Source organism: Pleurodeles waltl, chromosome 6 (assembly GCF_031143425.1).
Source record: "Pleurodeles waltl isolate 20211129_DDA chromosome 6, aPleWal1.hap1.20221129, whole genome shotgun sequence".
Taxonomy (NCBI): Eukaryota; Metazoa; Chordata; class Amphibia; order Caudata; family Salamandridae; genus Pleurodeles; species Pleurodeles waltl.
The window spans coordinates 490290436-490304455 of record NC_090445.1 but is presented as its reverse complement, the minus strand read 5'-3'; the positions used below and the strand labels follow the sequence as shown (position 1 = coordinate 490304455).

The 14020-nt window shown below is 43.7% G+C and overlaps 1 protein-coding gene across 1 annotated transcript in view; it reads left to right on the top strand.

Annotated features, from left to right (window-relative positions):
- Window positions 1-14020, top strand: part of GUCA1A (guanylate cyclase activator 1A) — a 78959-nt gene that overhangs the window by 45855 nt on the left and 19084 nt on the right. Inside the window, exon 3 of the mRNA XM_069238640.1 lies at window positions 3613-3703. Coding sequence (XP_069094741.1) covers window positions 3613-3703 — 91 coding nt within the window. The remainder of the gene's footprint in view (window positions 1-3612; window positions 3704-14020) is intronic.

Below are 14020 nucleotides of genomic sequence, written 5' to 3'. Positions count from 1 at the left end.
AGCAAGCACATTTGATGTATGTGTTTTGTGTGTGCACCTGTGTTGGCAAACCTATGGAATACTGTGACCCTCCCCTTTCACATTTACCCCAGCAGGATTGTCCTAAGTTACAACATATCCTAAACATGAGGTTTGAGAAAGGAGTAAGCACAGCTCTCCGCAGTAAAAATAATTTGTAGCGCTTTTTCAAGCGAAATTTCCCATCATGAGAGAGTTTGCAATGGAATGTACATTAATTGCTTAAAGAGTAATGCTTAAATCCTCTTGTTACTTCTAATCTGAACTCCTGCACACTTACTTCCCACGCCACTGCTTGTGAGCCTTTGAGGTTCCTGTGGTGTCCCGAGGTGTAACTTCAGAGGAACACTGCGTACTTGGTAGTAAGAAGTGTTAGCTGGGACCAGGGAGGGCTTTAAGTGGGCCCGGTATTTCCCCATCTCAGCAATTAAAAACGGAGATTGAAACTGGCCCCTGTCGTGTCCTGTATTCATGTCCTTAAATATAAATATACAAAAATATTGATCCGATTTCTGAACAATGAAGGTAAAACATGTTAAGGTAGTCCATGTTAGGGATCTAGTTCTTGTTTATATTTCACATGGTTTACTTAATCATGCATTCTACAAAAGTGTTAGCTATCTCCAGGATGTTGTGTTTCTGTATTTTGTTTCCGGGTAGCATATTACTCTTGTGTAGGCAAGTTCAAGTTTCTCATAGTGGCTGTCAGTGGATCATAAAGATACTAAGAATAGATGGTGATCCAGTTCTTGGCCTCTCTGCAGAGCGCTTGGAGAAGTGATTATGTATTCCAGTTGCAGTTGTGATTCTGTTCAAAATTGTGTGAATGAGTTGTCAAATATTAACGGTAAAAGTAAAAGAAAATGCAGTGCTTACTGTTGAATGAGTGCTTTGTGTGTTTAGTGGGGTGATGAAGTGGACATGTCACTAAGTGCATTCAGGAGAGAGTAAAAAGACTACGCTGAGGAGGAAAGAGATGGGGTGTAAGATATGCAGATGAACAAAATGTGGAGACAAAAAGGGAGTGCATGTCTAACAGAGTGAACAGAACCAGAGTGATTGAGTAACTCTGAAGATCACTTCTTCCATATGCCTCAGTACCGTTTAATTCATAGTCTATCAATTTCAGAATTGAAATATTTTCAATATTTCTACATTAATTGCAATCAAATCATTATTGTTACTCATGTATCTTAAACTGCTAACAAACATTGACAAGACCAATAGTTCTAGCTCATGTTAAGTGTATGTCAGCTGGTGTGTCATTATTTCTGGATGCAATAACAGAAAGCTCAGATGTGAATCAAAATACCGGTCAGGTGGCACATTATAAAAATCACAGAAATTTAGTTTACAATGTGTAAGCCATGCCCCTTTAGAGCACCATTCCACCCCCTTTCTGTCCCACTTAAAGCCATAGGTCCAGGTGGCATCTTTGTTAATGAAAGGATGTTTCTCTTGCGATGATGGCAACTATGCCTAAACTATTTTAACTTCAACCTTTTTAGCAGTTGACTAGATAGGTGGTTTTCAAAGGGCAGGTGTCACTTTTCAGCAGTGGAAAAACTCACTATCTCACTGTATAAATGCACATTTGAAAGGCAGGACAGCAGGTTTTCCTTACAGTGTTAGACAACAGCGGCTCCTCTGTTAAGGCAGAAAAGCATCGCCCCATTGCTCTCTCAGCAGTGAAAACATGGAAAATAAAATGATAATAAAACATATTATTATCATTTTATTGAACTTGCTGAGCCGAGTCTCGAACAGAGCATGGCCAAACCATCCTAATTGACGAGAGTCAGGGGGAAGTGGTGAGCACTGCTGCAAGTGCGCATGTCGGTTTGCCTAGCCATCTTAGGACGGCCAAACCGATGCACACTTAGATCTCTCCACCTGAGCTGTGCTGCACAGCCCAGTGGAGAACAGACACAGGCTCCCAGGGCCTGACTGAGCGTCAAACCAGACCGCTCAGACAAATCCCATCGCTTCTCTAATGCTGGGTATTACCAGAATGAGAGCAGCGTCTGGGTTGGTTTAGGGAGCCTGGAAGTCTGTGCATGGAATGCCGGGAGTTAAGAGGAGCAGAGGAACACAAGAGCACCAAAGCATCAGCCTCCAAGTAAGAGGTATTTTATTATTTTTCTTCCTTTTCTCCCCCGGGCTTCCCCCTGCGCTGTCCCCTGTGCTGCCCCAGGTCTGGCTTTAGTGCTGGTGGTGCCCAGCGCGACAATGATTGTAGGTGCCCCCAATGACCACCTCTGCCAGGGATTCCCTCACTACCACCCTTTAATAGAGCCACTCAAGTCTCCATACCCACACTCTCAGATGCATTTAATTAGTTTTATAGCATCACCCATACCAGTGTAAGGAAGGGTGTCCAAGCACAGAGACAATCAATCCTTCATGTGTAAATCAGTGTATAGGAAATGTTCCATAAGACAGAGGACTACAAGGTGTAGGAGTTAAAGGTCATCCATACTGGTAGGCAGTATAGTTTGAGTACTTTCTCTGGAGAAGCACAAACTCATAATTTCAAATGTAACACCATGGTTGGGGGTTCTCTTTAATAATAAGAATTGATTTCTACCCAAATTAACTCTTTTTGAAACATTAGGATAATGAAAGTCTGGGGACAAAATCATAATGCTCATAATACCTTGCTGTTTGCGTGCAGCTCTTTGATGAAAGTTAATAGCTTACTGTTCTATATTAGGATTTTAACTTACAAACTGGAAGTAACAAAAGGATCTCGCTCACAAAAGCAGTAACACTCTAACATTTGTACATTACATGCACTTTGTGATTTGCATAGTACATGTTCTTTGCAGCAGACGTAGTACACCTCTGCATTACCATACCACGAGTCAAAACTTCCACTAGACAGAACTCTTTCTCTCTCCAATAAGAACATTAGTCAAAGAGTTATCTTGACATTTTTATAGCTGGCTGAAAAATAGATGGAGGCAAGGAACGCTGCAGCGGGTTTAAAAAAAAAATCAGAATACACTTGGAATTACGGCGCTCCCACCCGAAGGCAGCATCCAGTGCGATGGCACTTCCCCGCCCAATATTATTTCACAGCAGCCGCCACTGGTGATATAAATACATAAAGCCAGGTGCTTTAAAATATGCTGCATAGACAAGAATGATACGGTTTGAAAATATCTTGTCAATTATTCGTCAGAGGCCCTCTTTGAATGAAAAGCAGTAGGGCTGGGATACCATCAGCCACGCCAGGAGCCCCCCCGCGTGACCTGACTTTGTCCCACACCCTCTTGCCTTTAAACGGTGCCAGCGAGTCAATTGTCTGAGCTCCCGACTGGGCAATCCTGCTCTGCTCTAACATCATGCTTGTTTACAGGCAATGCAAAGTTACCAACTTATCCAACTTGACTCTGAACGCTGCAGCTTGCAATTTCAATTTTCTTGTTACAAGCAACAGTCTACAAGTCGCAGCATGCAGACCTCTGGTGGCTTATCGGTCGAGGCTGGATACAGGTGCTTGCACGCGAAGGAGGGGTTGAGTGACTTTGATATTTGCATCGATCCCTTTGCTGACTCTGTGTCAATAATAACTGTTTTATGTATTTTCAGGCTATAAGAGCAATTAACAGATGTAATGACGAAATGACGGCTGAGGAATTCACGGACATGGTGTTTGATAAAATCGACACCAACGGAGATGGTAAGCAATAGCTGCCTGCAGTGGGTCCAGTGCACAACGTTTTGAGACACAACTGGTGCTTTAACAAACACTGGCATAAACAGTATATGCCTGGCTTCAGTAGGCTAATGCATGCACAGGCATTCATGAGCCCATTTGTGCATGCCTGTTTTTGCCCGCTTAGCATATTAAAGCAAGCTTATTGGTTATGCAAAACCGCTCATGTATATTGGCTTCATATTGTTTTTAGGGCTATATCTGTGTTACAGAAACTCAAGGACTCTAGAAATTGCATGATAGTGTTTCTTTTAACTGAGCCTGACATGGTTGTAGGCCTCTAATACAGTATGAGAGCCCAAGGTGGCATTTAGGGAACATAGGCAAAAAACTGAATAATAGCTTGATGTGTTGCAGTAAAAACAAATTGCTGCCGAAAGCTCTAGTATGTGTAACTATGTTAATTTTTGTGTTCAAATCTTATTATATACTAAAGTTGTGAGTTTATTTAAAGTCTGTAAGAAGGCAGATTGAAGTCTGGTGAGATCACAGCTTTTTTGTTGATCTCAAGACACTTCGGGAGGAAATCTTGAAGTCAGGCTATCCAAATCTATTGAGGGATGTCGAATAGTGAGTCATCTTGCGTCATGCTTCTGGAGTCCTGACAAAAAGCATAAACAATTGTTTTTCTTTCAACAGTGAAAAAGTAAAAAAATACAATTGCTTGCTGTATATAACTTATATATAACATAAAGATCTGAATGTGACAATGTGCTCACCGGGATCCACTCAGAGGACTGCTATTCCTTGACTGAGGGGGCGGGGCCAAGTCCCCCTTTAAACCAGCACTGCGCGCCCGCTTCGCGGGTCGCGCTCACCGGGATTCACTCAGAGGACTGCTGTTGCTTGACTGAGGGGGCGGGGCCAAGTCGCGTGCGGGACGCGCCCGGGCAAAGCCCGGGCCAAGGGCGGTCCCGTCCTTTGCCCGTCAGTGCCCGGAAGAGGCTGGGCTGGGCCACACCTCTTAATTTTTGTTTTTTGTGCTGCCAGTGGTATTGAGTGAGCCTCTCCCTTTTTCCTTAACATGGGAAAGCGTAAGGTACGCTCTAGTCCCGATCCAGCCTCAATTAAGTCCAAATCTTCCAAATCTAACAGAGCAAAGAAAATGCACTCTAATTGTGTCTCTAGAGAAATTGATAACCTAATTGAGGAAGTGGAATCTATCCTTAAGGAAAAAGAGGGCAATGCCGGAAAGAGATTGAAATCTGGATCTCTCCTCCCGTTTTTGACAACAGGTCCTAACAAATCCTCCGATGTTCAGTCTTTAAAAACCCCGGCCTTTGGCCCCGCTTCCTCTATCCCACCTTGTTTGGTGAGCCCTTCACCTCAACCTCGATCTTGTTCCAATTTGGAGGTTGCTCCTCCCGACTCCTTCATCAATGGGATTTCTTGTGCAAACCGATTTTCTGTTTTGGCTTACCCAGAATTGGCAGATGCCAATCAGCCTTTGCCTCCTGTAGTTTTTAACTCCATCTGTGATCCTCCTAGTGAAGACGTTTTAACATTGGTGTCTAGTTTGAAACGTGAAGTTGGGGAATTGAAGAGTTTACTGTTTGAAGTTTAAAAACTTTTTAAAAAACCCGAATTAACCCCCCAGTGTACTTCGCTCTCAGCGGCGGCACAAGTTTTCTTTCCTTCAGCTCCTGCTCCTCTGCCAGTAGTCTTGCCACCGCCACGAGAAGCTGACAAGGGTCTTAGTCGTAGATCTTATCACAGAAACCATCCGATCCTAGTTCCAGCCCCTGTTAGCTCTGATTACTTTAGGGCCCATTCTATATCTGTGTCTGATCAAAATTGTATTGACGTGTGTAACGTACCCCAACTTACACCCCACAAGAGGGAAGATACTTCCTCTCTTATCAACAAAGTGTCGTATTGGATTCGTCACACCAGGGGCTGTGGCTCTATTATTCATGCTGACATTGTTTTTGCTTCACGCGTTCGAGGCTGCCCTGGGGGGCGGGATACCATTAAACTCAACCTTGCTAACCCAGCTTTAGTTAAGGGGCTTTTGCAGATGGAAGTTCGTAATCCTCCAAGAACGGATCGAGATATATTTTTTAGAGAAAGCTTGCCCGTTATGGATGATAAGACCTCGTCCTCCTGCCCTCCTAGGGCTACGACCATTCCTTGTAATGTTCTTGCTCCTGTTGCTCCTCCTGGTCTGCTGCCTTTTTTTAGTGATGGGGCTGCTATGGTTCGTAACACTAAAGCTCTTAACACCCGAGATCCTGTCTGTCCAGGGGATACATCAGATGTGGATTGACTACGCCATTATTCCTCTGGCAAACCTAGTGCTCCATATTACCAGGAGGTGCCACCTTTAAGATCTCCACTTGGCACGGGGGTCAATACTTCAGGGGCCCCACTTTGCACTATTAATGCGATCTCCAATCTAGCTTTTGATGTCGACTCGTGCAAGCTGGGTTGTAGTACCGCACCAGGGAAATTACTGTCTTGGAACGTAGCCGGCATTAAGAGCAAATTATCTGACCCAGAGTGGGGGTCCTTTGTTGATTCTTTTTCCATATGCATGTTTCAGGAAACCTGGTCTAAGGACTGTGTGTATAGGCAAGGTTATTGCTGTTTTACTAAAAAGGCAATTCAATCCACCAGGGGAAGGGCGATTGGGGGTCTATGCACTTGGGTCAAGTTGACTGAGGTGGGCAGGGTTAAGGAAATTGCTGTTGATTCTTGCGATATTCTAGCAACAGCAATATGGCCAATTTCAGGTGTTCCTGTATTATGCATCAACATTTGTAATAGACCAGGTCCTTCTAATCTTCAGTCTGATACTATCCACCTATTGCACAACCTTCTATCTGAATCCCACTGTAAATATCATGTTATTATTGCAGGTGATTTTAATGCCCAAATTGAATTTGACTCAGCTTTTGCTGAGTCTATTCAGGCTGAAGATGAAGTGTGGAACGTCCCTCCCCTTTCATTCCAACCAGTATCTTGCATCCCTCCCCCCAGGGCGCTGCAGATAATAGATCTTGCAGTAACATATGGCCTCCGTTTCGGAAACGGTCGATTCCCAAATGATAACCCTGCCAAACCTACCTTTTTTAGAGGCCCATATACCAGTATTCTGGATTACATCATTCTTGATCTACGAGTCTGGCATTCCATAATCGATGTGGAGGTAGGTTCGAGGTGTACCAGTGATCATGCCCCTCTACAAATTGTATACAATGCAATGCTTTTTAAAGGGCACGCTTCACTTTTTGCCTTGGACGCTTCCAAAGTTCTACTGGAACTATCCAGCAATAGGCGTGTGGTGAGATGGTCCTCGTTTTCGAAATCCAATCTGCTTAGCGACAAGCTTTGCGCCCCAGTTTCCTGTCACCAGCTTTTCGATGAATCTACTGTATTTTCTCCCTCAGAAATCATGTCTTCCCATGAGGCTCTTTTTGCGGATCTTAAGGAGCTTTTTACCAAAACTCCTATAATACATAAGAAACTTTCTGTACCAAATTGTAAATGGTTTGATAAGGAGTGCCGGGAGGCCAAGAGCCTTCTGTCCAAAGCCTTAAAGTCAAAGATCCGGGACGCCATTGTACATGCGAGACGAAACTATATTGCTACTTGTAAGTTATCTAAACTTAAATATGAGGAAAATCTATGGAAATGCTTGGCGGAGGCGGCTAGTGCTCGTGATGTTAAACTTTTTTGGTCTCTGGGTTCTCGCAGAGATCCTGCCCTTTTATCCATTCCTGAGTGTCATATTGATGCAGAAACCTGGCTCTCTCATTTTGGGGATCTGTATGGGTCTTGCCCGGATCTGGACAACACTCCTCCTAATCTCTCATCGTGCCTTTCTGCTGTTCCACCTTTTACATTAAAAGAAACAGAGCTGGCTATTTGTGCCCAAAAAATAGGGAAGGCTCCTGGTCTAGACGGCATCCCTTCGGATTTGTATAAATCAGATTTATCCGTTTGGACCCGGTATATCAATAGGGTTTCGAATAGCGTCTTGACAACTCGTTTTTATCCGGACTCGTGGAAGGTGACAATTATTGTTCCCATTCACAAAAAAGGAGACAAGAGTTCCCCAGGGAATTATAGACCTATCAGTCTATTAGACAACTTGCAAAAAATGTTCTCTTTCCAGCTCCTATCCAGACTAAAGAACTGGATAACGAAAAAACAGGTTTTAAGTCATCTACAGCTGGATTTAGGGACAAGGTCAGCACTATCGACCAGGTCTTCCGATTTACTACCATCAAGTGGAAGATCGTAGACGCAGACCGAGGCCACTTATTCGTGGCCTTTGTTGATCTGAAATCTGCGTTCGACCTTGTCCCGCGTGCTAAGCTCTGGGAGGTCCTGAGCTCCACTGGAATTCCGGGCTCTATGATCAACATTATTAAAGATCTTTATTCTGATAGTTATGCCAGAGTTCGTTGGGGCTCGGCTGGCGATTTGTCTTCAGCTTTTCCTACAGCCCGTGGTGTGAGGCAGGGATGCGTTCTTGCGCCTACCTTATTTTTATTGTTCATCAATGCATGTATCCCATATCTCTCAGATTCTTATGGTGACGCTCCAAGTTTGGGTGGGCATAAGTTCCCTTGCCTTTTGTTTGCGGATGACACCCTGTTACTTTCACGAACTGCAATGGGCCTTTCAAGATTGCTCTCCCATTTTATGGAGTTCTGTAAGGACCACGGGTTGGAAATCAACTCAGTAAAAACAAAATATATGGTCTTTGGGGACAATAGGTGCAGAATGAAGAGGCCGGTGTACTTAGAAGGTGTTCCCCTGGAAAGAGTGGGCACCTTCGATTACTTGGGTATTAAATTGGAAGACTCGCATCTTTGGCATGCTCATCGCCAGAAATCGTTACTGTGCTTGAAGCAAAGGGCGGGAGGCATTGTTAGATTTGCTTCTAGATCTCCCAAATTTGCAATGTCTCCTGCCCTTGAAATATACAGATCTCAAGCCAGGGGTGGGGCCCTATATGGTGCCGAACTCTGGGGCCATTGTAGCTTGGTGAACTTGGCAAGGGCAGAAAACCAATTCTTGAAAATGTTGCTTAAGGTTCCTTCCAGCACTCCATCTCTGCCCATTCGAATGGATCTAAACCTTTTTTCTATTTCGCAGATTGCTGCTTTAAGGCCCTTGCTATTTTGGATTCGGCTTTGGTCAACAGATGCCCTATCCCCTTTTCGCTGCGGGCTTCTTAACTTGGTGGGTCATAACACTATCATTAAAACCAAATGGTGTGCTTATGTCAAACAGTCTTTAACTCACCTTGGTCTAGGGTCCTATTGGTTGGACCCATCCTCCATTCCCAAAAATGCTGTACAGGTACTGAATGACGCTTTTTGGCATAACATTCAGATTATGCAATTAGCTAAGATTGTCCCGCTGTCTATGTCGGACAGTTACTTATCAATCAAATGCCATTATGAACTGGAGCCCTTCATGGACATCGCACTATCTCCATTTGCACGAGCTCTTTTTGTTAGATTTAGAGTAGGGTCTCTCCCTTTATGTTCTTTGACGTACAAATGGCCTAGTTCTACTAAAAGATCCAAGTTCTGCCCGATGGGTTGTAAAAGTGAAGAGTCTGTCTCACACGTTTTATTTTATTGTCATGCATACCTCAAACAAAGAGCCCTTTGGATTATCCCACTTTGTAAATCTATAGGTGTCAGGTCCCATCTTCATGCGGAGAGAATTTTAAAATCTGATCCATCTGTCCAGGTAGTTTTTCCAGTGGCAAAATTTCTCGAAGCAATTTGGCGCCTCAGATTAGTTATTTTAAAGAAGAATATTGGGTAGCTAATTTTTATATTTATTTATGTATATCTATTGACTCGTGATGATTGATTTAACATTTTTCCTTCTAGCACAAAGTTATTCTTTTACTATATTATTGAGTATCTCTGGACCCTGGGAAGCGGCCCCTTGTCAAGGGGACTCTCTTATTGTTAAGAGACACATCTTTGATACTTTGGTTGGATCTTAACTCTCTTTTATCTTTTAATTTTCTATTGTGCCTGTATTTTTAGTGTTTCTTAATCTTAACTGTTATTGTCTGTATTGTACTTTTATTTATATGTTTTTTACTTACCGAAATAAAGTTAAATGATGATGATAAATGATGATGATTGTGCTTTTGTGATATTCTTCATGCATGCATTGCTGTTAAAGCATGCCATAGGAGGTGTAATGATCCACCAAAGAGACAATAGCATACAGTGAGAGTGTACGGGCCTTTTTAGCACACTATATATCTCGTTTTTTTAAAGAGTAGAGACAAAACGTCTCGCAGACAGATGAGCTATCAAGCAGGGCCTAAAAATGTTCTTTGTATGTTACAAATAGCAGTGGGACTGATGTAGCATAAATGGCTGTGTGTCAGAATGTCAAGCATAGAACTATTGTCCTACATGAATATTGTAGGCAGATATCAACTGCCATCAACATTAAATCTATTCTTACCTATACATACAATATTGCACTTGATACCCTGGGTACAATATTTAATGGGAAAATATTTTGAAACACAATTTTCAGGTGGAGGGGCGCACTGAACAGATGGATGAGAGCCCAGAGATACAATTAAGATTTGTAACAGTCAGATAGATAATAGGAAAGTTCCTATCATGTAGGGTGTTAGTGCTCTTTGAAAAGATTTGTCTTCAACTTCTTTCTGAATTGCAGGTGGGTTGGAACAGTTTTGTTCAAGGGTATGATCTTCCAGATCCTAGGAAAGTAGACGGAGAAGGCTTTTGTTTTAGTCTTACCTTTCTGTATTTCTTCAAATCAACTGTGACAGTATCCTGGCTCCTGGTGTGGTGCTGACTGGCTGAAGTTGTTAGGCCCATATTTATACTCTTTGACGCGAAACTGCGCTAACGCAGTTTTGCGCCAAAAAAATTAGCGCCGGCTAACGCCATTCTGAAGCGCCATGCGGGCACCGTATTTATTGAATGGCGTTAGCCGGCGTTAGCCGACCGGCGCTGCCTAGTGTGCGTGAAAAAAAAACACGTACACCAGGCAGCGCCGGCGTAGGGAAAAATGGCGTCCAAAAATGGGGCAAGTCAGGCTGAGGCAAAAAAATCGTCTTAACCCGATTTGCGCCATTTTTTTTGGGCGCCCAGACGCCATTAACATGACTCCTGTCTTAGCAAAGACAGGAGTCATGCCCCCTTGCCCAATGGCCATGCCCAGGGGACTTCTGTCCCCTGGGCATGGTCATTGGGCATAGTGGCATGTAGGGGGGCACAAATCAGGCCCCCCATGCCAAAAAAAAATTAAAAAAAATACTTACCACAACTTACCTTTTCTTCCCTGGGATGGGTCCCTCCATCCTTGGGTGTCCTCCTGGGGTGGGCAAGGGTGGCAGGGGGTGTCCCTGGGGGCTTGGGAGGGCACCTCTGGGCTCATTCTGAGCCCACAGGTCCCTTAACGCCTGCTCTGACCCAGGCGCTAAAATCCGGCGCAAATGCGGGTTTTTTAGTCCCGCCCACTCCCGGGCGTCATTTTTGCCCGGGAGTATAAATACAACGCATATGCATCGCAGTCATTTTTTAAGACGGGAACGCCTACCTTGCATATCATTAACGCAAGGAAGGTGTTCACGCAAAAAAATGACGCTAACTCCATGAACTTTGGCGCTAGACGCGTCTAACGCCAAAGTATAAATATGGAGTTAGTTTTGCGTTGAATTTGCGTCGAAAAAAACGACGCAAATTCGGCGCAAACGGAGTATAAATATGCCCCTTAGTGTCTACACTAGGTATGAATCAATGTCATTGCTGATGACTTTGTAGGTCTTGGAGGTCATCTTTAGTATGTTGATGGCCAACATGTGGATCCTTTAATACTGTGACTATGTGGTCAATCTTAATGAGATAAGTGCAGCATGTAGGATAGAATGCTATTCATGAGTGCCTTTGTGGCGTTGGAGTGTGGTACTGGAGCAGAATGATGCCACCATCTAGGTCAGTGAAGAAAAACACTGTTTTCTAGAAGTCGTATGATTCACTGTTGCCAGTATGCCAAACTTTTAACATGCTGTCTTGATGTTTTTTTGTTGAGAAAGCCTTGTCAAGGATGATTCAAAGTGATTTTATGTTTGTTGTCAGTGGGTGTAAAGCAGTGTATACTTATATCAAAGAGTCAAGTTTGCTTGGTGCTGTTAGTGAACAGGAGGAATCTGTGTTTTCTGGGCTGACCCTTAGGTAGGTGCTTTGAATCAGCTCTGTAAACCTCTCTGCTGCTCTTTGGACCTACGTCAATGCTAAGATATAAGAAATGCATAGGAACAGTTATATACACATTTTTGAGATATCTGTAGACTGAGCAACAGGAGGACTCTGGTGAGTTATGTGTATTGACATATGACACCTATCAACTCACCTTCATATGGAGGGTGCCCCTCTAGTTAGCATCAGTTGTGCGTCTCCAGACATCCAGATACATGCTTACACAACCATGTATTCATCTTCTCATGCAAACCTTTCACACTCTGATAAATTGTTCACCTCCATTGATATCAATGGGAAACATCATTTAAAAGCCCCTGACTTTGTCCTCCTTGGATATAAAAGAGGGGGATAGGTATGTTCTTCGTGTACAGCACATACATGTCAGAACATATGAACTGCCAAGCTGGTCGACAGTAGGACGGCAAGGTGTGGCTCTATGTACCTTGAAGTGCATATATTTTCAAGGTACATAGATGTGGAATTAGGATTAGTAAATTTGTACTTTCCTCTGTGCTCTTACCTTTCAGTATTTTGTCCCACAATATTTTGTGAATGGTATTAGTGTTCCATGATATTCTCGTATACTCGATATTCAAGAGTATAATCGGTGAGCAATACAATGCATTATATGTGAAAACAGTGGGCTTTACAGATTGCCATATATCGGGATAACTGGTTGGTTGTGCTGCTTGTCACTGTTTGCTGCTAATACAGGTTTCATGTGGAAGAGCCAGCTTGCATAAGTCCATGAGGAAATTATGTAGTCATCAGACGTATGTCTCTGCTACACCGCATGGACCATAGTTCAGTATAAAGTGCATGTGTACCTTCTTTCAAGGTCTGTCCCAGTTGACATGAGATACCTATGGCAAACGACATGCAATAAACAGTTAAAAAGGTCCATTGACATCAGATAATCCATACATAGCCTTTCTTGACTCCAAAACAACATCAGCGATGTTTCACATCCAAATATATTGGTAGCATATATGTTCCCATTGACAAACTGTGACTGCTCACATACCCTTATATCACCAGAAACTAGTGAATTTACAGGCACCTGAGTGCAGTGACATCACAGTGCACAGGGCACGTGTGTGAACATATGTGTTCAGATGGATTATGTGGCCATTGTGCTGCAGAAGTGACTCTTATAGGTAGTGGCGGCCGCCGCAAATTCTCACTTGAGGGGTCAGGTGGAGGTGGGGTGGACGGGGGATTAGCGAAATAATAATTTTGAAAAAACGTACCTGTCCAGCCGCCGATGGTGCCGGACGCCTCACTCCTCTTCTGTCCTGCTCCTGATGGTGTCGCAGCAGTTCCTAAGACACCAGCACGGGCTCCCTCATGCAATCCAGGCACCTCTCTCATGCTATGCTTAGCATGAGAGCAGTGCCAGGACTGGTGACAGTGCATGGGAGTCTGCTGTTTCTCCAACCCATCTGTGCAGCACAGCTGGGTTGGAGAAACCTAAGTGCACATGTCTGTTTGGCTGGCCTAAGATGGCCGACCAAACTGACATGTGCACTTTTAAATGCACTTCAGTGACTCCACTCCACTCCCCCTCCCATCTCCCATGGCCTAGCCTTGCCCCTCCCTGCACACGCTGGCTCAGCCAGCAGTTGAAAAATAAAACAATAATGAAATATTGTTTTATTTATCAGCTGCTGGCTCTGAGCCAGTGGGGCGATGATCCTCCGTCATTGCAGAGGAGCTGCTGCTGCTTATGGGCAGTTGGCAGTATGGATGCTTTGGGACAGAAGTTGAGGCTGGAAATGTCAGGTGCTAGAAAAGCACAGAAGGCAAGTGTTAGAATGGGGTCTCTAGTTGGCAGGGGTATACACCCTTGTCCAAGTAGGGACTACAATCCTAGTCAGGGTATGTCACACACACTCCAAATTATCCTGTGCCCATCCTCTGGTAGCTTGGCACTGAGCAGTCAGGCTTAACTTAGAAGGCAATGTGTAAAGCATCTGTGCAATAAATCATGCAATAATACAGTGAGAACACCACAAAAAGACACCACACAGGTTTAGAAAAATATAAGATATTTATA